At 41.1% G+C, this 27,103-nt stretch overlaps 1 protein-coding gene across 1 annotated transcript in view; it reads left to right on the forward strand.

The window, feature by feature from the left end:
* IMPG2 (interphotoreceptor matrix proteoglycan 2) overlaps positions 1-27,103 on the forward strand; it is a 78,910-nt gene that overhangs the window by 26,106 nt on the left and 25,701 nt on the right. Inside the window, exons 6-16 of the mRNA XM_059822282.1 lie at positions 4,211-4,263; positions 4,718-4,809; positions 7,742-7,903; positions 10,833-10,891; positions 12,307-12,324; positions 14,362-14,606; positions 15,236-15,318; positions 18,843-19,167; positions 20,838-22,576; positions 23,476-23,695; positions 24,931-25,141. Of these exons, the coding sequence (XP_059678265.1) occupies positions 4,211-4,263; positions 4,718-4,809; positions 7,742-7,903; positions 10,833-10,891; positions 12,307-12,324; positions 14,362-14,606; positions 15,236-15,318; positions 18,843-19,167; positions 20,838-22,576; positions 23,476-23,695; positions 24,931-25,141 (3,207 nt within the window). The remainder of the gene's footprint in view (positions 1-4,210; positions 4,264-4,717; positions 4,810-7,741; positions 7,904-10,832; positions 10,892-12,306; positions 12,325-14,361; positions 14,607-15,235; positions 15,319-18,842; positions 19,168-20,837; positions 22,577-23,475; positions 23,696-24,930; positions 25,142-27,103) is intronic.

The raw sequence follows: 27,103 nt of genomic DNA on the forward strand, positions 1-27,103 counted from the left end.
CGTTGTCATGTGCATTTTGAGTGGCTTCCTTAGAGATACCTAGTACCTTGCTGCTTTTTTAGGAGATTAATGAAGTGGGTGTTTGAAAAGTTAAAACTTTTAAAGTTTTTTAAAAAGGGAAAGCAGAAGGCAAAAGGAGATGGATGCAAAAAGGAATCAAACCCCACTGTTCCAGTAAAACAATGAATAAACAATGTTATGCATAAAATTATGTCTGTTATAGCACAGTTTCTTAAAATAGTATTTTTATCCTCCTGAGAAAAAGTGGTAACTGTTAATTTGACCGAATTTGGTACTTGACTGGTCTTGCTTGGTTAGATTGATCAGGGTTTTACTAGGTGTTATTTAAGCTCTTGCCTTTTATTTTCAGCCAGTTGTGAGCCAGAATTCTGTCAGAAAATTGGTTAGCTCTTGGGGGCTTCTATTTAACAGCCCCCAGTACCAGTAAGAATATATTACCCGGCCTTGACGAGCCTGTTACTGCTTAAGGTGATGGCTTTGCTACCCTCTAAATGGCAGCGGCCTTACTCTCACCTTGCTTTTCGGCACTCTGAGGGTTGCCCCGTGGCCCGGGTTGGTCCGTGGTGGCCAGCACATGGCTAACCCGGTGCCTCGGGCGATGGTACTAACCAAAGCGCCCTGTCGTGTGGAGAGCTGCCGCTCGTTTCAGTCGGTGAGAGTGCTCACTGAATTGGAGGATTCTATTTTGAACATCTATAACCAGCAACCCAATCTAGAAGTAGTACTCTACTCTAGAAAACGAATTTTAGGCGTTTCCATTTGCGCGCTGCTCCTCTTTTGAAAGTGTGATTTAGACCATTCCATAGCATTCTCCTTGGGTTTTTTTCTTCCTTACTTTGAGGATTTTTCCTTTAAAAACCCAAACAACTTAGTTAAAATTGATCTTGCAGTAGTGGGTGCAGGTGCCCGGGCGCTGTCAGGGGGGCGGCCTCTGTGAGGAGAGGCCGGGGCTGCCCCGAGCCGGACACAGCCGGTTCCAGCCGGCTCCAACCCACCCACCGCAGGGCCCGGCTGGGCCCCGCAGCCGAGCTGGTGGCACCTCAGGGAAAACATGTTTAAGAAGGGCAAAAGCACTGCCCAGGGAGAAGAGGAGGGAACAAAAAGAATGAGAAATGGCGGCACAGGGAACACCAAGGTGGGAGGAGGAGGAGGTGCTCCGTGGTGGAGTAGGTATTGCCTGCAGGCCGTGGAGGACTCATGCTGGAGCAGGTAGACATTTCCTGAAGGAACTGCTGCCCCCGCAGGGCCCACACCAGGTAGAGGAGTCAGGAGTGAAGATGAGCCTGGGAAAGGGTGGGGGAAAAGCTGTGTTTTAATATTTGTTTCTGACTACTCAAGTCTATTTATACGCAATGAATTAATGTCATTTTCCCCAAGGTGAGTCTGTTTTGCCCGTGGAGGTAATTGGTAAGCAATCATCCTGTCTTTATCTCAGCCCATTAACTTTTTAATCTTACTTTCTCCCCTGTCTCATTGAGAAGGAGGAGTGAGGGAGCAGCTGGGTGGGCATTTGGCCCTTAGCCAAGGCTACCCCACCACAAAATTGGGTCCCCAATTCAGTTGGTGAGATAGCCTTTCAGGTTGTTTTGAGATGCCCCGAGTTACAGTACACATCTGCAGAAGGCTGGCAGGTATGATGTGGGATCTGTGGGTGACCAGTGCCTTCTGGGGCAGCAGCTGGAGGTCGAGAGTGCCTGGACGCCCCTCGAAGTATACTGGGCACTGACCTGTGGGCAGCTGGATCGAATCCTGTGGGTCTCAGTATTGAGCTCAGAGCCCAAATTGTTCTACCAAAGCAAATAGCGTTTCTTGCTGTCCCCTCCTCAGGAAAAGAGGGTTGATATAAGGCTTAGCTGATGTTTATATATGGGTTTGAGCACTTTAGCTGAACAGAAGTTTACAAATCCCGTAGCAGAGTTGTTTCACTGCACATCACTTTGCTTTTGTTGAGTTTTTATTCTGACCTTAGTTACACTAAACAGTTTGTAGTAAGTAAAATCCCAGATTGTTTCACTTCTCCTGAAAAGTAGAATCATACTTGCTTCTGAACATACCATCATTAAATATGATGCACTAAAATGCTTTATTTACTGATGCTGTAATTTGGTGAGACTCTGGTGTAGATGTAATCTAATGCCTATTGAAATTGGTAAGAGTAATGCATCCTTGGAGATAGGTGAATTTAATTGGAAAATACTTAATCTGACCAAATAATAATTATGCAATAGTTTTAATTTCAGTATAAGTTGATAAACAAGTAAGGAAACTAAATCCCTCTAAAATACAGCCAGCATTCTTAAGAAAATCGAAATCCTTTTAATGTGGGATTTTGGGGGGTGGAGGGATTTAGCAGAAAGAAGTTGATGTTTTTTGAATGAGTTAGTTGTGACTCTTTATATGTGGGATGGCAGTGGCAGAGAGGATAGGAGAGGATATCTTGTCTAAATTATACTTGCTAGTAAAGTTTGGCTTTCAAGTCTTTGAAATCATTCCAAGATTTACTGAGGTTGTCAAAGAATCGGTAGAGAGTTACCTTGCACTGTGCTGGCTGAAAACAGGTAGCAATGTCCACGAGATGGAAGCAGATACAAATAACTGTACATTTCAAAGCTTGCATATAGTTCATCGGCTTTAGTTGTTCAGGAAAATACATGAAGGTTCTGTTTAAACTCTTGAATAAGTATTTTCTGTGTTGTTCATCTAGAGATTATTTTATTTTTCGTTAATATTTTGTAATTATGTAGATCTCACCCTGTCAGTTTAACATTCCCTGAACTTATTATACTTGAATCATTATGTGCAGGACTAGCCTGTGCCTCCTGAGAAAGGATGGGTAAAAAGATTCTTGGCTTAAATAGAAAATCCATCAGATTTGTCTTCAGGTCTGTTTATTGACAAGTGTTATGTGTCTGTGAGAGGCAGGGGGAGAAACAGAGTTTGAGACGTTAACTCAGTGAAACTATCGTATGTTTGATTGTATGCTTGTGCTCCGGTATCTTTAGAATATAACTTTGGATCTGGTTTTCTGGATGGTGCTGGAAGCCTTTGATTTTTGGAGTGATAGAGAGACTGATTATGTGTCCTGAAGGAGGCAAAATATCCATCAACTTTGACTGGATTTTTCTTGAGGACAGACTGCAAGACCAGTAATCTAGCATGTGAATCAAAAATCAGACCTGGGAAGGCTAGGAAGTATGGCTCACACAGTATCAGCCCATGCCTATATTACAGTGAAGACTCCTTGCTGCAATGCTTACTTTATGGCACAAGTAGGACTACCAATAAAAAAGGAGTTCCTTTGGAAGGGAGAGAAATATCTCAATGCAATGAACTTCAATGATTTTCTGAAGTCTGAAGGTCATTTTCTCTCCAGCACTTAAACTTCCAATCTTACAGATTGGGCTGTGGCTGTATATATTAAAAATATGGCAAACCTGAAAAATCATTTTTTCTTCATTCAGGAAAGACTTGTTTCTGTCAGAGCGTGTCTCCCACTCTTGGTAACTTGACAGTTGCTCAGGGCTTACAGAAATGGCCCTAAGGAGCTTGGATTTACTGTAAGACCCATGTCAAAGCTGCTAGTTTTTCTTCAGGCTGACAGTCTTCATCTGATTTTTATCTGAAATGTTTTTCTTTTCCACATTCGGCCTTAGAGTTGTTTTGTCTGTGTGTGAATGCAATAACTGGATTTGGAAATTGATGCCTTTTCAAGATTTCCAAATAAGCAGGGTAAAAGTCACGATGAGAAAAACCCATCTTCTTGCAGTGATTTCAGCACAGTTATGTTTTAGTGCACTGGAGAGTATTTTAAAAACTGAGCGTTTTATAGAATTTGCAGGTTATCTTTGTGTTTTATCTCTGGTCTTCACATTTGCTTCCTTTACAGGAGCGCTAGAAGGCAAAATAGGTATTTTTGGGGGGACTCCAAATCAGTTGGAATATAAGGAGGTTAGCAACCCGGAGAGGCACATGATGTGCTGTGTGATGCAAGTGAACCAGTATCTAAGTTACAAAAGATAACTGAAATACTGCGAAGCCTAATTTTTACGATGTTATCAGTAAAGTAGTACCATGACAAATTTCTTCTGCAAACATGCTTTTTGGTGTGGCAGCAGAATCACAGATAAATCAAAAACTAATAAATCGATCTCACCATGTCAACTTCAATTTCTGATTTATTTTTATTTAGCAGTAGTGGGACTCCAACTCCAGCTTCGGATGCTGATGTTACCACATTGAGAGGTCAGTTTTCATCTAACTCCTGTCAAGGCTGATTCTGAATTACTAGAAAATTGAGAAATTCAATCGTGTTAGGATTTCGGAAAGAGCTGTGAATTTTTCCATCTCCAAATAATGCTGGAGATCATGTTATATGCTGACATTGTTTTGTTATTATATGAACCGTGAAAATCCTACTTGAGAAATCAGTTCTGTGCACTTCTTGCTGTGCTGAACTTCATGTTCCCAAAAATACATCTGCTTAGACAGAACATTACCATTTTATTCTGATTAGTGTATTTGATACTTTTCCTCAGGCTCTTCAGGTGTTTCCTGTGTTGTTTCTGTCGTGATGATGGGAATAGGAGTAAAATTTTACTGTTGGTTTATGTTTGCTGAACTGCTTCTGTGTGTATCTACATGTACTTGGGTATAAAAAAACCCCAAACAAAATAATACTGCTCTCTTTCAAACTCAGATGCAGCTGCTAATGTTCCTCCCCCTCATGAGATCTCCATTGAGAGTCCTGTGGGTGGTACCGTCCATGAGATTGAAGATGCAGACACTACTGTGAGTGTGTTTTTTTCATTTGGTTCAGCATTCTGTTGCCTTTCCTAAATAATATTGTTTGCGGTCATTTGCATTTCCTAGTACTTAAAGGTGTTGTTAGTATAGTGTGTTAACACGAACTAAGATTTCATAAAAATAAGGCATGAACTTTAGAAAGGTTTAAACTAATTTTCTGGGTAGGTATTTTTTCATTTGCAGAAGCTTTGCAATGTTGCTTTCCCCCCCAGTGAGAGAGAACGGATCAGTTAGGTGAGGATTTTGCTAGTGACATAGGACTAGACGGGAAATGCCAAGGGCTTTTGAAAGCTCCAAGAATGTGGAACATTATTATTTCTATGGAAGCTCAATACACCTTAAATTGCTGTAGTAGTGTTTCGAGGGTCCATGTGGTACAATTGTGTAGGGCAGCAGAGAGGTGGCCTGGATAGCCTTGGAGATTCCTTCCGATTCTCTGCTCCTTTTCCTCTGCTGACATAAATGAACTTTTATTTATCATCTTACAGTCAACCTTACCTTGATATCGAAACAAAACTCCCGACACAGGGAAGCCTACATCAAGTACTTAAAACGTCTCTGTAAAAATGAGCTGGCTTTCAGAAGTGCTGACCACCACACAGGTCCCAGGGAAGTATTTGCTGCCAGGAAACAGCTTCTCTGGATTAAAATTTAAGCCCAAACTCTAGATTCCAACTGCAGTATTCGTGGGCCTACATGACTGAAGAAAATTTTGCAAACCAGTGGTATGAATCAGCTGGCTTTTGTTTTCTTATAAAAGTGAAACTCTCACTGGATTTGCTGAGAAGCTTACAAAGTTGCACATGTTGCATATAAGTAGAAGCTGATTTGTGGTACTGGGTTTAACTGTCCACTGTTCTGTAACCTAGTATGGCCATGATGAAACAAAGCTGGGCCAAACTGTACTTTCTTCTAGAGCTTTCAGGGCTGACTGTGGAGCTCTGATATTGTGCTTCCAAGAATAAATACTGAATACGAAACAGGCAGACAGCTTCTGACTCAAGTCCAGGGTCGGACTTTATATTACGTACCAAGAATGCTTGTGGTTTGGTCCTATGTACACCATTATTCTTTTTTGAAACAGAACTGCCTGAAGTATTCCTGCCTGAGCAGAGAATAGGACCACTCAGTAAATCAGAAAGAAACCAGAATCAGATTGCTGCTGCTACAGTGTTTTCACTCTATACAGTTACATCACACCTCATCATTGCTCTGTGCAGCCAAAATGCATTGCAGATTACAAGACCAAGAGTGAGCAAAGCTCATCTTCTGCACTCGTATGTTGACTGTACTTTTGGTTTTGGGGGACTGATAAATGATTGAAACTACATGGAGTTGCAAACAGCCATATAGTAGCAGCACATATATGCCTGCTAAGTATGTATCTCTCATATGCTAACTAGCTTTAAGTAGCGTACCAGTCATTCTGGTCCTTAACAAAGTTATCTAGTCAAAAAGGGTTGGGGAGAGGCAGATAATTTAACTAAAAATTTTTAGAGGGTCCCTAAACAATGTATAAGTCACTCACTGGTGGCAGCTAAGCTTTTTGGAGAAAAGTTTTTCCATTTCCTGCACCATACATAACACAGGCTGCACTGTTGCTGAAAAGGTCTGTTTTGCTGGCTCTCTTTTTTCCTTTTTAATGGGGAAAAAACAGCTCCATGTAAATAGCCAAAGCCATTTGGCTATTTGGCTAAAGTTAACTTAAGCCAGCCTTCCCTCCTCTCCCCCCCCAAATCCCAATACTTTGTTTTAGAAAAAATCCATGAAACAAGATCTGTTTTTTCTCATGTCTTTCAGTAGACCACAATGAACAGTATACTGGTTGTAAAATACTAAGGAACTAAACAGAAAGTGTTCTTCCTGTGTTGCTCAGTCATTCAAATTAGATTAAAATTTGGAATTCACTGCTGCCTGTTGCAGGCATGATAGCTGCACGCTTCCCTGCTGCATTGAACAGCTGCTGCTGCGGGGCTTCTGGGGCAACTGCAGACCTATCAATTGAAGCCCACCAGTTCAGCTCAGCAGAGGTCCCTGCGCATCTCCCAGTGCCCATTGTATATCTGGGGGGATCCTTCACTTGCTGAGGCTGAACAACACAGGGTGTTGTTCTGAATTTAGAACTTGGCAAAGGTAACTTGTCTTCCAGGTGGAATAGTAAGTAGGAGCCTTGTGATAAATGGGTAAATTTTGGGTAAATCAGCCTATTGCTGACTGGGCTCAAGTGAGCTGTTGGTGTATCCATAGTTGCACTTTAAATTGCCTCATGAACATCCCACACGGCTAGGTTTCTGTTTGTAGCTGAGGTCAACTAGAGGGACTTGCACTAAAGATGTGCAAATGGAAAATAGAATTACCTGCAATACAAGAATTCTCCAAAAAAATTCTTGCTTAGTAGACTGCCTCGTTAGTTGCTGCCTCTGTCCCTGAGGCTTCATGACCAGCCCACTACAGTGCAAGGCAAATAGGTATGCTGATGGCTCAAGTGAGCACGCTGTGCTTTGGACTGCAGTTTTCACATGATGTTAAGTATATCCATGACCATCAGTGTGGCCCACCAATAGTGCCCTGAGCGTTCCTGTCCATACAGCATTTACGGAGAGGGCTCAGATTTTCTGCCCCATCCCAAGCCACAGAAACATCCAGGTTTGCAGCAGCTGGAGAAGTTTCTGGCCCACATAAGAAAGATGTTTGAACCTAAGCTTAGGAATGTAGTGTGCCGTTGACAGCTGGCAGACTATACGTACATGTACATATCTGGGGATGATTCTTACAGGGAGTAAATTCAGGATAGGTAGGAATCTGGTCTGTGGTGAGTAACGAGGATTTATTTCTTGGAAAAAACCCAAAGGGCAAAACAAACAAAAAAAAGGCATTAAATCACCTCTTGTTTTCTCCCTTCTTCCTTCCCTTCCAGATCAATAATGAGATAAAGAAGCAGGATGAGAAGCTAGTGAGACCTGTAACTGAGCAGATGATTGAGTTCAGCATTTTGATTGTTGATGAAAAGTACAGCGAGGAGCTGAGTGATCCAGCCAGCGTGAAGCATCAACTGCTCTCTGAACAATTCATTTCTCAGGTGATTACCTTCCCTGACTTCCTTTTTCTTTTGCTGGCTCTGTGAAGCAATAATAGCATGTAGCATTAGTGTTAGGACTGCCTTTTTCTCATGGGCTCTTGCAGAACCAGCTGAGGGCTTTTGTTGCCTGAGGCAGGCTGGAAAATATGAACCCGCTAGGAGAATACTCTGTTTTGTGTGACACGCTCCTTTTTGAAGCAGCAGAGTGCCATACATTGTGTTTAGCATACCAGTTGCCAAAGACTGATTACTGTAGCTTTCTTCTTGTGTTTTTCATGAAATAGCCTGCTATAGATTTTGCAGGCAAACGAGGTAGAAGTGTGCTTTCGGGAGGATCAGAAAATTATGCTGAACCCCTGAATGGGGACATTCTGTAAACGTGACCTTTCTGAGGGACTGCTCTCTCTCTCTCCGCCCCCTTTTCTGGTTTCATTAATTTACTTTGCCTCATGTTAGCAAAAGAAACTAAGCCAGATGTTATTAATAAATGAAAAACGTTTCCACTTATTTTAGTCCTTTTAAAGACCTATTTCTACCAGGGCTATCTTTGGCCTTACCATCCTTTCAAAATTTTTCAGGACCTCTCCCTGTCAGTGTTACTGCATTAGAACTTTTAAGCTCATAGAGAAGTGACAAGATTCTTGTTTGCTTCTTGATGCAGCTTCATTAGTTCTTAAAGTTTTAGGACTTGCAAATCTTAAAATTTGAAGATATATTTAACATCTCTCTAGTGACCAGTCTGACTAGAGTTTATTTCAGCACTTTCTAATCTCGTCGTCCAGTTTGAATTCTCCCGTAATGTAGTAGGTTTGAAACTGGGGAGTTGAAAAAGATAATTTGAGGGTCCTAGCAAACTAGCCTGCCTGCACTCTCAAATGGCAGGACATGAATCACCTGTAGTTCAGAGCCATCAACCTGTGCTGAGGCAGTGCTGGAAGGCATTTCGAGTAATTCAGGTATAGCACAGCATTAACTTGGAGTGCAGGCAGCAGGCATACAAGTCCATCAGCATCTGCCTATGTGGGCATGCTCTGGGTGTCCTACAGAAGCTGAGCGCTGAAATGGGAATTAGGGTATCTTAATGATTACACGGTGTCCAGATTTTGGACTGTAGAAGAAAATCTGGCATCAGTCTAGAGAATCTGTCTATACAGAGTAGGTGATAGGTGGGGAAATGGGAAGAAGTCGAAAACAGCAGAACTCGTTCATCATTTCTGCTCAGGAGCAACATTTTGAATGAATTGTTGTGCACTGCAGTGAGATACTCTCTGAAATCTAGGCTGCCAAGACAACGCTTGCTCTTCATTTATGCCCAGGATTGGCAATGCATGTGAGCACGTCTTGAAACCCTCCAGCCTCAGAAGAGTTCTTAAACACATGCTTAAATCCCAATGGAGTCAGTGGGAATGAACCATGGTTTAGACTGTTAGGCACCTACTTCAAAGAAAAAATACATATGTGCATATACATATAACTATATACACATACATGCATGATTTATTAAAACTTGATTTCAAGTTAATTTAATTTTAATGAAAATTTAATGTTTTGGTTTGTGTGCTACAAAGTTACTGGCCCACCAATATACAAATGCATATTTAAAATACGATCATACTGCTGTCTCCTAACTTTCCTCTCCCTATTGTTTCCTTTTTTTTTTTTATTTTGTTTATAGTGATGGTAATTTTATTACCATCATTTTCTTGGGGCGGAGAGTTTGTCTTTCCTTTCTCTTGGGAGAGGCATCTAGGATGCCATACAGCAGCACATCATGCGGCTTATCTTTTCTCTAGCTTTGCTTCCTTCTTAGTCCCATTTACTTGGGGTTCTCTGAATCCCTTTTACTGGGGCTAACCCTGTGCCAGATTCTGGGCCAGATGGGAAAGAGATGTACTCTTCACTGCAGCCAAAAAGCATCACCACAACTGTCACAAGTTGCTAGCGTAGGCTAGACATCTTAATTTTCCTAGCTGTGTGGCCAAGTAGCAATGCCATAGTGTGTGTGTGTGGAAGAAATGTCAGATGGGACAGAGTCCACCTGGCACATGGATGTTCCACTCCTTTGATCCCTTGCCTGGTTTTCTCTGTGCTTGGATAAAGAAGCTCTTGAAAAAAAGAAAGTCGGCAGCACTTCGATTGTTTAAGTCTCACCAGAGACAGTTTAAAAATAGGGAGACTGGGGAGGGGAAGAAGAATTTGAGGAGTAAAAAATAATCCTCAACTGGCAAGGATCTTTTGGGAGGGAAAAAACCAAGCCCGAACCGGCATGAACCTGCTATATCCTATTTCTTGGTTTTGTCCCGTGTAATACAGTTGACTATTGAATTAGGCCTGGATGTGCTACCATTTTGCTGCCCCCAGTTATCTTTTTTGAGTAGCATTGCCAATCACTCCTGAGCCCTTGGTATGTTTAGGGCAGCAGAGATGAGCCATGTTTTGCACTATGTAATGCATTACTGCCTCTCTGAGGTCCCCGTTCCTACGGTGGCCACTGCTCCTCTTGTTTAAGTTGCTAAGGTCCAAAGCATTTTCTTGAATTCTTTTTAACCCAGAGAGGTTTGGGAGGTAATGGAAACCTTTTGGGCAGAGAAGGGCTTGTGCCGCATAAATAAGGGAAAGAATATGGTCTGCTATGGGCAGTGCAGATCTCTGCAGAGTCTGTTTGAATTTCGCCCCCTTTGTTTCTATACAGTCCTTGGGGAATGCTGAATGCTGTTCTTCATACTTTTTATTTTCCATTTCTAATAATGAAACAATGTCACCAAAGCTCTTCTTTTGTAAAGAGAGAGAATATTCAACCATTTTTCTCCTATGAGATATAACAGCTCAGATACATTCTTAGAAAATGTTGAAAATACTTCCTGATTTTTCACTAAATGAGTAGGGTGGAGGAAATCTGTGTTAATTTTTTGTTTTCCCCTCAAAATAGATCAAAAGTGTATTTGAAGGACTACCTGGATACAAAAAAATCCATGTTCTCGATTACAGGTAAAAAGATACTGATGCATACGTGGTGATTGAAACTGATCATGTATGGTGGTGCGATGTGCTAGCACCACAGTTGCAAGAGTATCGGGCATGTGCGTGGCAGTTCCTAGGATGTGTTAACCAAAGGACAAGTGCTTTCATATCGGTACCTCTAATACAGAGGTTGAAATAGAAATACAGAACTGTATGTAAATGTAATCATCTCTTTTTTGCTCCTGGCATCCACCAGAGAATCTCACATGATATGCTTGCCTTGATTTTAAGACAAGGCATTTTTATTCAAGATTCCATCCTAAAATTAAAAGAGATCTTTTCTAATTTAAAATTAGTATCTGATACTTCTTCAATACTGTTAACATGTTCTAGTATTAAACAAGGAAGAACACAGAAACCTTTTTAGAAAAATGTGGTGTATTTAAAATTTTTTTTCAACTTCTTAATGTTAATTTGGCATGACTCTAAAGGTTTGTGTTCGAGATATGTAAAGGTCTTTCTCCCTTTGATCAAAGCAAAGATGGGTGAATAGTTTGATAAATGATACACAATGTTTTAACTCTATTTGTTTGTATAAATATTTTATTTAAAGACTAGTTTCCTCAAATCAATCTGTGCTTCGGAATGAATTAATTTGGGAAAATTAACTCAAATGAGTTAATTTGGGAAAAAGGGGATCTTGTGTATTATGCATCAAACATCTGATGTCTGAGTTTTGGGGTACATGGATCACAAATTTTGATTTTTCTTGACTGGACTGGATATAACCTTCAGAATCTAGTGAGACTGTTCATGAATTAATCTAAATTGTGTGTGAGACTTTGTAAACTGTGTTTCTTAGAATTTCTTGGCCAGAATATTCTAGCTAGAATACCTGCAGGTAACAAAGCAGCTATAGTGAGAAAGGTTTTACGGTTGGAGCCCTAGACTGCGGTCAGTTTTTAGCCTGGGAGGTAGCAAAACTTTCCATCTCGGCATCTGCAGTCTAATACATTTGCAGGCTCTTGATTCACTTGAAGACAAATAAAAGGTTGGTATTTCTGGCAAAGTACCAGAGCTCTGTGCTCTGCTGTGTATAACGAAAAGGTGTTTGTAAACTAAACCTCTAGGCAGAATTAGTGAGCCTTGATTTTCTTGGTACTGACAGCAATTTAACTGCATTATTTGCAATAAGATGAGATGGCTCTGCGCTGCTGATTCCATGTGATCAAGAGGAAATATCTCAACTCAGTAAAAGCAGAACAGTTTGTTATGTAGCAGAATAACTATGCAACTTATAACCATTTTTCTGTATGCTTTTTCAAATTTGTGTACCCTGTAGAATACCAAAGTAAGTTTGTTAAAGGTAGAAGACTTAAAGGAAATTGTAACATTGATTTAACAGGTTTTGCTATTGTGTTTTGTTTTGTTTCTATATTCAGCGCTCCTGAGGGGGACAGGTAAAGACAACTTTTTTGTATACATTGTCATAATATGGATGGAAAAATACGTTTAGCTGGAGGACACTGTTTTGGGGATTTGTAGTTTTGGCTCCAGAGCAAGATAGTTTTCCAGCATAAATATTATGTCAGCGGATTCTACCAGAAACTGCGAGTAACTGCTCTGTTTTGATTATGGATAAACCTAATTTGCTTATTTAAGTCCTAATCATAAAAAACTACTTGGGGAAAATCTTCCTAAACACAGGTCAGCTACTGGGCTAAAACTTGTGTATAGGACTCTCTTTGTGAAGAAAACAAAATTGCTTAAGGATGACTCAAGATCTTCATACTTTGCAGCAAAGTCTTTAATAGATACGGGATGATTATTATTATAGAAATTAAAGAAGGTAAGAAAACCATAGTCCTCCAGCAAAGGCAGTTGGCTTAGCTACTTCAAGGCCAGAGCTGCTGCACATCTTAGCAGTAGTTTTACAAAAGTCCACTAGCAGAAGATTAAATCAGTCTGGACTTGTTTTTTGTTAGACATATGCAGGTTAAGCATCCAAAATTTTCCTCCTTTGGTATTTTAAGAATTTCATAGGACAGAAAATGAACTGCAGCCTTTAACTTACTAGATGTATTATTATCTTTTGTGTATTTCTCAGCAAAGGCATAACCAGTTTTCACAAACAGTTTTAGAGAGAATGAGCATTTTAATTTTAGAAGAAGGGTTAGAAAACACAAACCTCTTCACAAACAATAGTGACTTAAAGCCATCCTTTACTACCCTGCACTTCTGCAGACTAAGATGCATGCAACTATCCACAAAGGTTATGTTCCAAGCACCAGATGTTTTAGCCCCTTCCAGACAGATGATGGTGTCATAGTTATTAGTTAGGAATTATTAACTGCGACTGACAGCACAGTTGTATTAAATCTAAATGTTACTTTTAAGGAGCATATTGTATTCCATCTTCTCTGTGCCTTTTCTCTACTGCTGTCCTTTTTTATTTCCTCTGCTGACAGTCAGTGCCCATGCTGAGCCTACTGTGGGCTCATTTCAGTGATAGAGCCAGCAGCAAAACTCCAGCAGGCTCCTGGTTTTCGTCAGTGTGTTTGCTGATTATGTCTCTGTTGTATCTGGCGCTGGGGCTTTAGAGACTTCTCTGAACAGAGCCATTACTTTAGCAATCCAGTCCAGCTCTGTGGAATGAGGAAAACCTCTCTTTGGAGCACGTTTTTCTAACACTTCATAGATTACTTCATTTTCTTGCTGTGCCCTGTGTACAGCCAAAATATGTTATATTTTCTAAAGCTCCCTTGTGCTTATGCCCAGTGTATGGTAAATCTGATTGCTACCTACGCTGTCATGTGGGAAAGGATGTCCAGACATATTCAGGAAAAGAAAATTAAGAAAATGGAGGGGAGTTACTATGAAAAAAGCTAAGCTGTACACAGATACAAAACTTTGTTACAGAATAAATGATCAAATAAGTCTAGAAAAATGTTCCCAATTAGAAGCTGTATCAAGTACCATTTTATTGCTGTTAAAGACATTATTTCAAGCAGATTGACACTGCACAGTGACAGTGATCAGGGTTCCCTTTTGCTACTGTATGTTGCTCCTATACACAGCCTGTTTTTTCCAGGCTGTTTTCGTACCTCAGAGCCATTCCCATCATTGGCATGATCTGAAAATCATCACTCACATTACTGCATGCTGGTGGGCCCATTAATAATGCTGGTAGAAAGCCAACGTTTTGGTCTGCTTGTGGTCTGTCTACCATTCACTGGTAGAAATGCAGGGCTGGGACCAGACTAGGTGTCAGGTTCTGGTACCCTTTTCCTTGAGAACTTTGGAAAGCGCAGGCAGGCAGACACAAATGGGAAAAGAATTAAATTGTTTTTATCTAGAACCCTTTAAAGCAATATATTTTTATATTAAAAAAGCCTATTGACACTGGTTCTTGGGGAAAAAAAAATCATAGTGTTTGCTGTATGTTGGAAAACCCTGCATCTCTCATCTGTGTTCTCTTTCTCTTTGTACAACTGAAGTGGGGTGGAAGTTCGCTATGCTGTTACGTTTGATGGAAAAGCCATCAGCAATGCCACCTGGGACCTGATTAACCTTCATTCCAACAAGGTGGAGGACAACTCCTTTATGGACATAGAAGATAATCCAACAGCTGTGTACACCATCAGTGATTTCCGAGATTATATCGCTGAAATCCTCCAGAAAAATGCCTTGCTTGAAAACACTTCCTTGTCTTTAGACCCTAACTCTCTCCAGCTTACTAATGGTGGGTATTAATTATGATGCATCGGTGGGCCACACATCTGAAGTTTTATAAAATAAATCTCGGAGATGAGTGAATTATTCAGATGCCCTCTGAATAATTAAAAAGAAACAACAAAAACCCCTGTGTTGCAGCTTGTTTTGCTGTGATGTTAACCAGGTCAAGTCACTAGCAGTAGTATCCCAGTCTTAATCTGTTAGATTAGCCTCTTTTTTTTCCTTTGACACTGAGGTTTGTGGTATGCAATTTCAGCAATACTTCAAACAGTTAACAGGAATAGAAGGGGTAATGTGGTTCACATGATGCATGTTGCACCAAGATGATCTTCAGCTTAGTAGCTCAGTGTCTGCCTTGAGCAGCACAGAGGAAATACCTGGTTTATTGTTGAATATTCAACAATCCTGCTAGAGGTGGTGGAAGAGTGCTGTCCACCCCTCTGTTCTCATCTTTCCTCTGCACTTCCTGTCAGTGATCTGGGGGTGTTTCCAGAAACACAATCTCTCTCGCAAACTTTTCAAAAAGATTTTACTCACAAATCTGAGATGAGGGAGGGTTTTTCAGTCAGTCTTCCAAAACAACTTCCTCACAGTGCTACTGCAGCCTTTAGATCCCAAGTATTTATATTTCCACAGTGAAAGAAATACTACACCCTACACCAGAAGACCCATCCTGGATTACTGAGCATCCAGTTGTGCTGGAGCGCCCAGAGTTTGATGTGAGTATCATTCTGAGCAGTGGCCTTTGGACACATTTGAACAACTTAACTCAGTAAGGTGGAATTACAGCCAACACCCAGAGCTTCTCTATCCTGTTGTTCATGCAGAATAAGTAGTAATGAAGGCACACCTTATACTGGAGTAAAACCTCTGGTGAAGCCTCTCATCTGATAATTTGGTATCTGTTGCACAGCAGTTTTCTGTGATCAACTTGTATTACGTGGCAGTACTGTGTTCCTGGCTGTCCAGACAGGTTTTGCTTCTTAGGCTTCCTTTGTGTTTTTTCATAACATTTAGACTGTAAATTGCTCTAAAGACATGATTCTTCCCACAATACTACCTTTCTTTGGAAAGCAAGAGATAGATGTAAGCACTAAAGCTGGCTGCTAGGAGAGATAGAGTGGTGAGTTTCATACGCACCTTTCGTTATTGCATTGCTTTCACTGAAAGTTCTCAGTTCAGTATTAAAATTATGTCCATCCCCTTAATGCCAGAAAAGGAAACACAGAAAAATAATATGCAATGGTTTCCTTTTTTTCCTCTTGAAATTGTAGTTATCTCCTCTGATTACCTCTGGAACAACCCAGGACATAGACTGAAGTTCCCCATTGAACAGGAGACTTAGTATCCCTGACCATGTCTGTACAATGCAATGGGGCTTTAAGCAGAGATACCAAGTTAGGTGCCAGCGATGCCAAGATTGAATTAATTAGTTCTGCTGGCAGATAGAATTTCTGAATGGTGGAGCGTTGTCTGGGCTTAACGATTTATCCAGTAGGTTTCTGCTCTGCACTCTGTTGGTGTAACACAGATGTGCCTTCCAAGAAGAAATGAGCTCAGTTCATGCCACAAAATCCAGATCCACCTATGTTTGATGGTAGGTTTTCACTAAGTTCATTTTGAGATAATACTGTGAACACAGACATATTTAATTTTAGGCCAACTTCTAAAATCTTTAGGGAAGTAAAATTCTCAGTCCCTTCACAGAACCCAAATATTCTTGTTATAATGGTCACAGGTATAATATCCTTAATTTCGTGCTACTTTTCCCTGACTTTTAAAAACTAATCATTGATGTCTAAAATGAATGACTATGAATAATAATGTCATCTATGTCTTCAGTTAAAAACTCTGATTTTAGAAAAGATACTGAGTATATAAAAAAACAGCTGTGTACAATCTGCAATACACAGATAATTTGTGAAGTAACTTCATATAAATTTAAGAAAATCATAAACATGCTTAAACAGTAAATGAGGCTGAAATGTTTAGTCAATTATGTCCACAGATGTCAAACCTCTATGGTTCAAGTAGATACTGTTAAGTAGAACTGTTACCTATGAAAAAGAGTTTTGCTATTATTTTTGTTAGCTGATTTGAGAATAAGTTGGATTTGTATTATCATACATACTCATGACATAATGTGGGACTATCATGACTTCACCATCTAATTGCTAGCAGATGGTACCAACTAATCATTAATTCTTTGAGTTTTACAGCACTCTTAAAAAGTGAAGAAAAAATCAAGTCTAGTTTTTGCAATCTATATTTTCTTGTTATTTCTCTTGAGTTGTAACAGGTAGAATGCTCTGGCTTACTGAATACAATGCCTTTCTGGCAGCAGCAAATGGAAAATCAGGGAGGGGGTTCTGTGTTTGCAGTCATCTGTCATATTTGTAAGCCTTTCAAAAGACATTAGCAAAAACCAGAACTTGCCAATATGATATTAAACTTGTTAATATAATATATTGCACTGTAACAAGAATCTCTGAATAATGTTAGTTGTCATAGGAACATCTATCCACATTCAAATAAATGATGAAGTGCAATCCCTGGCAACTAAATGCTCGCATAAAAAACCAAATGTATTGAGAAGCTATTGCTGGTAGTCCTTATTCATTCTTTATGGAATTTATATATGTAATTTGTTTCTAATCTTGCACAGTAACTTTTTTTTTTACAGTTTTATTTATAGTGGTCAATTTTGCCAAAAAAGATAATTGCTGGAGCACATGTCTATATGGTACACCTACTTTTCTATTGATTGTTACCACATAAATTAAAAAACATGAGGAGACTGTGGTGGCATAACAACTGGCTATAAAAATGTGATCAGTACAGGTAGACAAATAATTAAATAAAAATACCTTAACTGGCTTGTTTCCAAAGCATTCAAATGCAGTTTGAATAAAGTGGTAAATGTAATTCACCTGTGTTTCAACCAGGAGTAGAATTTCAAATTGAAAAGTATTTGGACTCTTCCCATTATTCCTGCTGGTCAAGTAAGAGAACGAGATTAGACAGGAATGGTGAGCTACAGAAATGGTAAATCAGTAGTTTGGTTTGAACTGTAATACATATTACAGAAACCTGTGTCCACTGCCCACTTAATTTTACTAGTCACCATCAGCAATTGGTTAGTTCTTAGTAAACTGCTGCTTCTTGAAGTTGTTTGGCAGTTTTTCATACCCCAGAGTTTTTTTGTCCGTATCAGACTATTGCAGCATTAATATGTGGGCAGGTATCCATGTGAAGCACTAATTCCTGAGTTTTAGGCAGTCAGCTTGCTTTTGTAGCCTTGACCAAATAACTTAATCTCTTCATTGATTTTTCCCAGTATGATTACCTCATGAGACACCATGATAGTAGATTAATATTCAAAGACAAAATGCGCTAAGTATTCTAACTGTAAACCAAATAATGATTAGGGTATGGAGTAGTACGTAAATGGTGTGCAAATTGGAGATTCAAAAACAAATTCTTTTTTCACATTTCAAAAAATTTGCAAATTCATTATGCGTACTCTTTGTTGTTCATCATTACTGCTGATAGATATTTTTTTTCTGCACAGGCATCTGGGCTCTGAGACTGAAGTTATTCCAGGTTCTAAAAACTCTTCTTTACATCTTTGTTTCCCTCCTGGGTTCTCATACCCATGTACTAAAAGATAGCAATAAATGACCACAGGGCATGCATATATTTAAGTTCAGTTTCTAAACCGTTTTATGTATCATAGTAATGGTAATATTGTAATTACTGTGTTGATTATGTAGCTGATGAATAATAGCTGCTAAGACCTCTTCATGCCTTAGGAAGGCAGGCAGTACTGTGCGTGTTTATCGTCGATTTAATTAGAAACAGACAGATCCATTTTTTTCAGTCAAGAAAAGGAAAGGAGATGGGGTGGGTATAAACAGTAAATCTCTTAATACCGTGACTGAAGCTGCACTCCAAACAAGCTGAATGGCTTCTGTCCCTTTTTAGTGGACGTGACTGGACATGAAATGTATGGCACAAGGATGTGCATTTTACAAGTACATTGCATGTGATTAGCAAAGGGTACATATTTGCCGGTCCTTCTAGTTTGGCCCCTCCTGCTGCTGTGCATTACTTTCTCACAGAGGCAGCAGTACCAGATTTTGCTGTTGGCTGCTGATAACACCCCTTATGTGTTCAGCCCAATGCAGGCAGCCAGTGCTTCCCCTGTAACAGTGGAAATATTAATAGTGGGTTTATGTTCCAGGACAGCACCTTTTTAGCTGAACGGCCTTCAGCAGATGAATCAACTGTCAGCAATACCTTGCCCTTTGATTTCACCAAACCAGATTCCACTTCAGATAGTGAACAGTCCAATGACAATGAAATCCGGCCAAGACCAGAAAACCTGGACTCTGAGGCCAGTTTGGCACCTGAAGCTCCACTCTCCTCAGAGGCTGATGTCACTTCTTTGCCTGATGGGCTGAATTTAGAGGATGGGAATCAGACTCCTCATTTGGTCACTGCACCAGCGTTAGGGCGTGATTCTGTGGACTCTCTGGAATGGCTTTCAGCCCCCGATTCTTTAGATGGTAAGTTAATGCCATTGACTGAAGCTTAAATTTGGATGCCAGTGCTTCCTGATACTCACCAAAGGTACAGTTCTCCAAAAGGACTTTTCAGAAGGGTCTAAAAAATTGGGTGTCTTTCTCTGACAGTTTTTACCTTTCCTGTGTGCATATATCCAAGAACAATATGCTAAGATAAAATGTTTGTAACAGCTAATAATGCCTGTTCATCCCTTCAGGAAATGGTATGCACATGATACTTCTTTAATTGTACAGAACTATTTCCGTATAGGGCATGTTTAGGTGATGCCATGCAGAGATAAGTGATCTCTGAGGTACACTGTCTAGCCTAAGGATGTGCCACACAGTTACTGCTTTATTGCTTACTGTGCAGTCTTGACTTGGCCCATAGAATATCTGAATGAAAAGTGGGAGAGGTCAACAGGAGTCCTGATTTTGGCATACAAAGGCCAGGATATATCACAAGAAACATGTTGAACACAGATCTACAGACAATAAAATGAATTGGACACTTTTTATCATAAACAACTCCCACAGCATTCTCCTGGAGAAACTGGCTGCTCATGGCTTGGACAGGCACACTCTTTGCTGGGTAAAAACTGGCTGGCTGGCCAGGCCCAAAGGGTTGTGATGAATGGAGTTAGATCCAGTTGGCATCCGGTCACAAGCGGTGTTCCCCAGGGCTCAGTTTTGGGGCCGGTCTTGTTTAATATCTTTATCAATTATCTGAATGAGGGGATGGAGTGCACCCTCAGCAAGTTTGCAGCCAACACCGAGTTGGGCGGGTGTGTTGATCTGCTTGAGAGTAGGAAGGCTCTGCAGAGGGATCTGGACAGGCTGGATGGATGGGCCGAGGCCAACTGTATGAGATTCAAGAAATCCAAGTGTTGGGTGCTGCGCTTGGGTCACAACAGCCCCATGCAACGCTAAACGCTTGGGGATGAGGGGCTGGAAAGCTGCCTGGCGGAAGAGGACCTGGGGGTGTTGATTGACAGCCGGCTGAATATGAGCCAGCAGTGTGCCCAGGTGGCCAAGAAGGCCAACGGCATCCTGGCCTGTATCAGAAACAGTGTGGCCAGCAGGAGCAGGGAGGTGATCGTGCCCCTGTACTCGGCGCTGGTGAGGCCGCACCTCGAATACTGTGTTCAGTTTTGGACCCCTCACTACAAGAAGGACATTGAGGTGCTGGAGCGTGTCCAGAGAAGGGCGACAAAGCTGGTGAGGGGTCTGGAGCACAAGTCTTGTGAGGAGGCAGCTGAGGGAACTGGGGTTTTTTAGCCTGGAGAAGAAAAAGCTCAGGGGAGACCTTATTGCTTTCTACAGCTACCTGAAAGGAGGTTGTAGAGAGGTGGGTGTTGGTCTCTTCTCCCAAGTGACAAGTGACAGGACAAGAGGAAATGGTCTCAAGCTGTGCCAGGGGAGGTTTAGATCGGATATTAGGAAAAATTTCTTCAGTTGAAGAGGTTGTCAGACACTAGAACAGGCTGCCCAGGGAGGTGGTTGAGTCGCCATCCCTGGAGGTATTTAATAGACGTGTAGATGTGGCACTTAGGGACATGGTTTAGTGGTGGGCTTGGCAGTGTTAGGTTTACAGTTGGACTCAATGATCTTAAAGGTTTTTCCCAACCTAAACGATTCTATGATTCTAACTGGAAATTTATTTTTATTTTTAGTGTTTGAAGATACTGGACTATCTGAAGACCTTCTTTTGCCTTCAAGTCCTCCTCCTCACCTCGTGCCTGAAGAACCTCCATCTACAGATGATTATGCAGTTCCTCTGCTTTCTGCACCAACAGTGGCCTCTTCGTCAGCCATAGAGATTGACACTAAAGAAACAGTATCTGCTGAGAAGGAAGAAGTAACTCAGGGTAGTCCTGCAGGCAGTAGCAATGCAGATTCTGTGTTGCATGAGTCTGTGGAAGAAATTCATTTTCCCTTAGAAGTACATCCTATGGAAGATGAAACTGATATTTATCTTGGAGATAGAGTTATATATGATGATGGGTCTGGTTCAGCTTTTGATGGTTCAGGAAAAGAAATGGAATCAAGTATTTGGCCTTGGGAAGAAGCAACACTGGAACCAGTTTTCTACCCTGGTCATGATAGCTGGCTTGAAGATGATAATGAGTCTTTGTTAATCAGAACTGAGGATATTCCTGAAGGCATGATCTTAGACTATATTCTTAACTCTGGGAATAAATTAGATGATGATACTTCCAAAGATGAGAATGAAGGTATGGCCAATATAAAAGAAGATTTCCTCGATGAGTCTGAAATATTTGTCTTTCCAGAGACTACAACTCAGCAGGTACCTCTGTTACAGACAGAAGAGCCATCATCTGTGGAACCACCTACACAGACAGAAACATCAGCCACGTATGATTCTTCTTTTGTTAAACCACCCTTGGTTTTGGAGTCTTCAGTGGACCATTCCTTTGTAGGCATGCCAACTGGAGAGGCCCCTGTCTCACAGCACAGTACAGGTCTGTCTGTGGAAGATAGTCTCCTTCCATCTACGGGGACCGTCAGTATGGAGCAACCTGAAGAGTCCAGTGTAGGTCAGAACATCATTTCTGAAGCAGTTGAACACCAAAATGAAGACAGGACAGTGGTAGAAGAACTATTCACAGCGGGGCAGTCAGATGTAACTACGATAGGCCACTTGGACACAAGCTCTTCAGAAACTATTCTGACTGCAGATTCTTCCACGGTAAACCCTTATGCTTCCACAGAAGAGCAGCAAACCCTAGATTCGTTATTGGCAGGCCAAGACACGACTGGGTCAGCAGTGAAGAAACCAGCTGATGTTTGGCCTACTGACAGAGCACCAGAAAACTCATTAGATCAGACAGTGCAATCAGCAATGCCGACTGCCACTCAAGTTTCAACTGCAGTTTCTTCTGTAATAGATCAGAGCACTGCTCTAGAGGGCTTCACTGGACAGGGTGGTACAGACCATGACATGCATGTTTCCATGAGCTTCAGCACTGTTAGGAACTCTTACGTAACAGTGAGTGTAACAACAAGCACCGCTGAGCTTCCGTCACATCCTGCAGGACCCACGGCGTCATCGTCTGTGGTTACCTCAACAAAGCTGGGAGATGAAATGACGAGAGTCCTGGACGTTTCAGTGGACCTGGAACGTGTGAGCACTGTCCGCTTTTCTCCTGAGCTGACTGAGGAGGGAAGGAGCATGACTGAAAGTCACGTGGAGCTAACAACTCATGTCCAGTCCACAGAGATGGCCAGTGTGGCTTGGGCTACACATGAAAATCGCAGTAGCACTGCTGTCCCGTCACGAGCGCTAGTTGTGTTTTTCAGTCTTCGGGTTACCAACATGATGTTTTCAGAGGACCTGTTTAATAAAAACTCCCCTGAATACAAAGCGCTGGAGCAGCGATTCTTGGAATTGGTAAGAATCGCTTCTATGCTAGATGTCCGTTGCCTAATAGACAAAAATTGTTGGTAAATAATAGTTTGTTGGCTCTCTTTTGCAGAGAACAACTCAGGACTGGTGTTTACAGATATTATTTGTGTCCCTCCGTGGGAAAATTCTGTCTGGAAATGGGGGGTGGGGTATGTTGTTTTTTTATTCAGTCATTAGTCTCTCTAAAGCATAACTTTTTAGTGCTATGGGCCAGATGCTCTACTGGCGTCAATAAATGTAGCGGTGTAGCTGAAGTCACTATGACACTGCCCTTACTTGCTTCCAGAGTGCTCTGTATGTAGTCTATAGGGAGAGAGAAGTCCATAAATTGGGGCTGTGGGGAGGTAACTTTCCTGCAGCACTTTCAACCCACCTTAAGCAAGAAGTAGTTCAGGGAACTAAGCTGTTCCTAACCTGACTGATGGCTAGCAAAGCCTCACACCAACTACACAGCAACACTTGTCTAAATTTTAACTGGGAAATTCCCCTCTCCTGACTGAAATCAACATTGTGTTTTGGGAGATGAAGGGAGCAAAGGGGAGAGAGGGAAGTGGGACATGCTTGAAGAAAATACCCTGTGAAATGACGAGTGTGCCTTGTGCTTAGATCGAGGGATAGTACTGTGCATGTCCCGAGAGCTGTATTTCTGAATCGTAGATTTTTGGAAACTGTCTGCAAATTGGTATACACTTAAGAACTGTCTGAAGTACTTGGGCTCCTGGCAGGCTGCCCGCACGGGCCTCCATTGGGTAAAGTTTTAATGCCCTTGCTGTGGGATTTGGATAAAATAATTCAGACTCCCGCTGTCTGATGCAGTAACAGTGCAACTGACTTGAGTAGAGATTCAAAGATTCAGCTTTTCCGTCATGTCCCCTGTGTTGCAGCTGGTGCCCTACCTTCAGTCAAATCTGACAGGCTTCCAGAATCTGGAAATCCTGAACTTCAGAAATGGCAGCATCGTGGTGAACAGTCGAATGAAATTTGCCAAACCTGTGCCTCGGAATGTCACCAACGCTGTGTACATGATCCTGGAAGACTTCTGCAACACCGCGTATCACACCATGAACCTGGCCATCGATAAATACTCCCTGGATGTGGAATCAGGTAAGGATGGCAGGGAAACGCAGCTTGGAGCAAGGGATTTAGAGCAACTTCTGCTTCAAGAATTTACTAAGGATCCCAGTGGCTCAGGGACTGACCACTGCTTTTCACAGGCTGGGCTTTAGAAAGACAGTCTTTCACAGAGTTCAAACAAACAAATAGAAATCTGTTAAGGCACTAAAGAGATGAAAATCAAAGTGGGACCCAGACTGAGCAAACTATATGGGGCCCATATAGAAATATGGGGACAAAACGAGCTCATGTAGTACTCCATATAACGCCACTGCACGTTCACTGGGGAGCGAGGGGGAAGGCTGGTCAGCAGGAACAGCGGTGCCCATCTCTCTGTTGTGCTTAGTTTCATGTGTGGTTTGAACTTCTTCCATGTGGTTATGCCCAGAGGTGGTAGCCAGTTTAGCTGCCAGGTAGGCATCTGCACAGGTAACAGCTGCTGCCTCACTCTTGTGGTAAGGTCTTGGTTGCGCTAAAAAGCTACAGGCCCTCTTAGTTCACCCCTTTGATACATGGAGAAAGCTTTTTCCCTCTCCAAGTTAGCCAGTAGTTTACCATATAAGCAACTCAGAAATATTTCCAGTTTTAAGCTTAGAGGAAAAACAACAGTGCTGACCTGTTGGCAAATGGTAGCTGTTCTTCAGAGGTAGCTCTCTTATAAAGATGGTCTAATTAGCATGACAAATCTTCTTATATTTATCATTTAACTGTATGCCAGTCCTCTTATGCTTGATACAACTGAGATATCTCAAATGCTACAAGCTTGTGTTCCTTGCAGACAAAGGCAAATCACCTCACGGTAGGTGCTGAGTGCCCAAAGTCCCTTTGCCCTTCCCTGTACACTGCTTAGATTTTCTGTAACAAGAAATACTGGAGATAGCTGTGTTTCACTCATTTGCAAAATACAGTTCCAGCAGACAGAGAACATCTGAGGTGCTGCATGTTCCAGTAAGGAAAAGAACATTTTGTACTTGCTGTTTCGACTGGCTTGTTGGGTGGTCGTAGCCATACCATTGACATGCACTGTGCAGACAGAGATGAACAATACCTCCTAGCGCTTGTTCACCTTAGCAAAACCTTTTGTTACTCAGGAAAGACGCATGCTGGACTGTTGCAGATTATTTTAACTAAGAGATCATTAGAGAAAATGGCAGCAAGCACCCAGCGCTTTGCCTCAGTTAAGGTTCTCCTCCATCGTTAATATTCTTTGCTTTGTGTATTCTCAGGGGAGCAAGCAGATCCCTGCAAGTTCCAGGCCTGCAATGAGTTCTCGGAATGCTTAGTGAATCGCTGGAGTGGGGAAGCCGAGTGTGTCTGCAATCCTGGCTACCTAAGCATCGACGGGCTGCCATGCAATAGCATTTGTGATCTGCAACCAAACTTCTGCCTGAATGACGGGAAGTGTGACATAAGCCCCGGGCAAGGGGCCATCTGTAGGTAGGTCATCCTGCTGTTTGAAGGATGTGCTTCCTCTCTGAAAACCCCTTACTGTCTCCTCTGTTGTGGCTTTCAACAAGATTTGTGCCAATTCCGTAAGATAATGTGTAACAAGTGAGGTGATAATGACTATCATTCATGTTATGCTGCTGAGCGGAGGTCCCAATGTTAACGTTAGTTTTCCTATGTAAATATCGGAAATGAGACAGTAACAAATTTCTTTAATAGAATAGAAATATCAGGAAATAAAACAAACTAGGAAAAATGGTAGTAATGGAAACATACTCAGTTGTTCAAATCCCCTTCATTGACCTTTGGGCACAGAATTTATCTCCAGAGGTTTTCTCAAGTAGCAAAGTGTTAGATAATGTCATAAAACATATGAGAGTTAATTCCATCACAAAAATTCGTATCTGAAAGGCATATTCATACAGCCTAAATATATTAAAAATAGTGCTCTTGGTTAAGAAAAAGTTATAAAGGTAACTCATTGGCCCTTTGGGAAAAATCATGTGTGGTTCATAAAAAGATCAAGGCACACACCCCCTGGTGCAATTTTTTGCTTTTAAAAAGACACAACTGCATTTGAACAGGATCTCTGTATTTTACAGGTAATTGAAAAGGCTTAGTACAAGATATAGACAAATCGATGCTCCCTCTGACGTTGTACTTACTTTCTTCCTTTCAAGCAATGTAACAGTCTATTTTAAAAAACAAAATATACCTATGAACAAAAGATAGGAGACTTACCGCAAGAAAGAGTATTACTACTAATAGTTACTTCAGGTGATTTTTTTTTTTTTAACAAAGCTTACCTAGAATATCTCTAAAGTCAGTCTTAGAGCCCTAGCAGTTAATGGGAGAAATAAAAATCTTTTTAAAGCTACAAAAGTGGATACTATCACAGATGTATTATACATTTTCTCATATTTGTGTTAATTAGAAACAGGTAAGTATCTGAACTCAAGCATGTTCCGGCCAGCATTTATTAAGAACTTTTTAAAAAATCTAAAGTATTGCTGACTGCTTTCAGAAACTATTTCAGATATTTACGTTAGAAGACTTAATTTACTGATGTTTCTTATTAATAAGTTTCATTGCTGTAAGAGGTCATAATACCTTACAATTCCTGGAGTTTTTATAGCAAGAACTCCCAAACACACATAATGCAAATATATTCTTTTTACTGGTATTAACATTAAAGTTTTCATGTTCAAAACCACAGCAAGGCAGAAATAATGAATGCTGTTTTGGGCAACTGTTCCCAAGATACACTCTTGGACACACACTTCTTTCTAGTCATTTATTTTATGTATTTATTTAACCATTGTGGAGTTCACGACGCTATAAACATTCTGCTCCTTTAACACACCTTCATTTGTATTTACATTACAATATGAATAAGACAGCTGCTTTCTACCTTTACAGTGATATGTCGTGTGCAAGGCTCAATCAAGGCATTACTTTTTATGTAGTCTAAACACCTTTCCAGTTTGAACACATCACAGGATACTCTAAATTGCAAAAACCACAGGCTTTTTCCATCACAAATGCATTATCCTTTTTCATTTTACCTGTCTTCACTCAATTCAATAATTGGGGTTGTTCAGCCTGGAGAATAGAAGGCTCTGGGGGGACCTTATTGTGGCCTTTCAAGTACTTAAAGGGAGCTTATAAGAAAGATGGGGACAGACTTTTTAGCAGTGCATGTTGCGATAGGACAAGGGGTAATGGCTTTAAGCTGAAAGAGAGTAGAGTTAGATTAGATATTAGGAAGAAATTCTTCACCATGAGGGTGGTGAGGCACTGGCACAGGTTACCCAGAAATGTGGTAGATGCCCCAACCCTGGAAATGTTCAAGGCCAGGTTGGACGGGACTCTGAGCAACCTGATCTAGTTGAAGATGTCCCTGCTCATTGCAGGGGGTTGGACTAGATGACCTTTAAAGGTCCCTTCCAACCC

Source organism: Gavia stellata, chromosome 1 (assembly GCF_030936135.1).
Source record: "Gavia stellata isolate bGavSte3 chromosome 1, bGavSte3.hap2, whole genome shotgun sequence".
Classification (NCBI taxonomy): domain Eukaryota; kingdom Metazoa; phylum Chordata; class Aves; order Gaviiformes; family Gaviidae; genus Gavia; species Gavia stellata.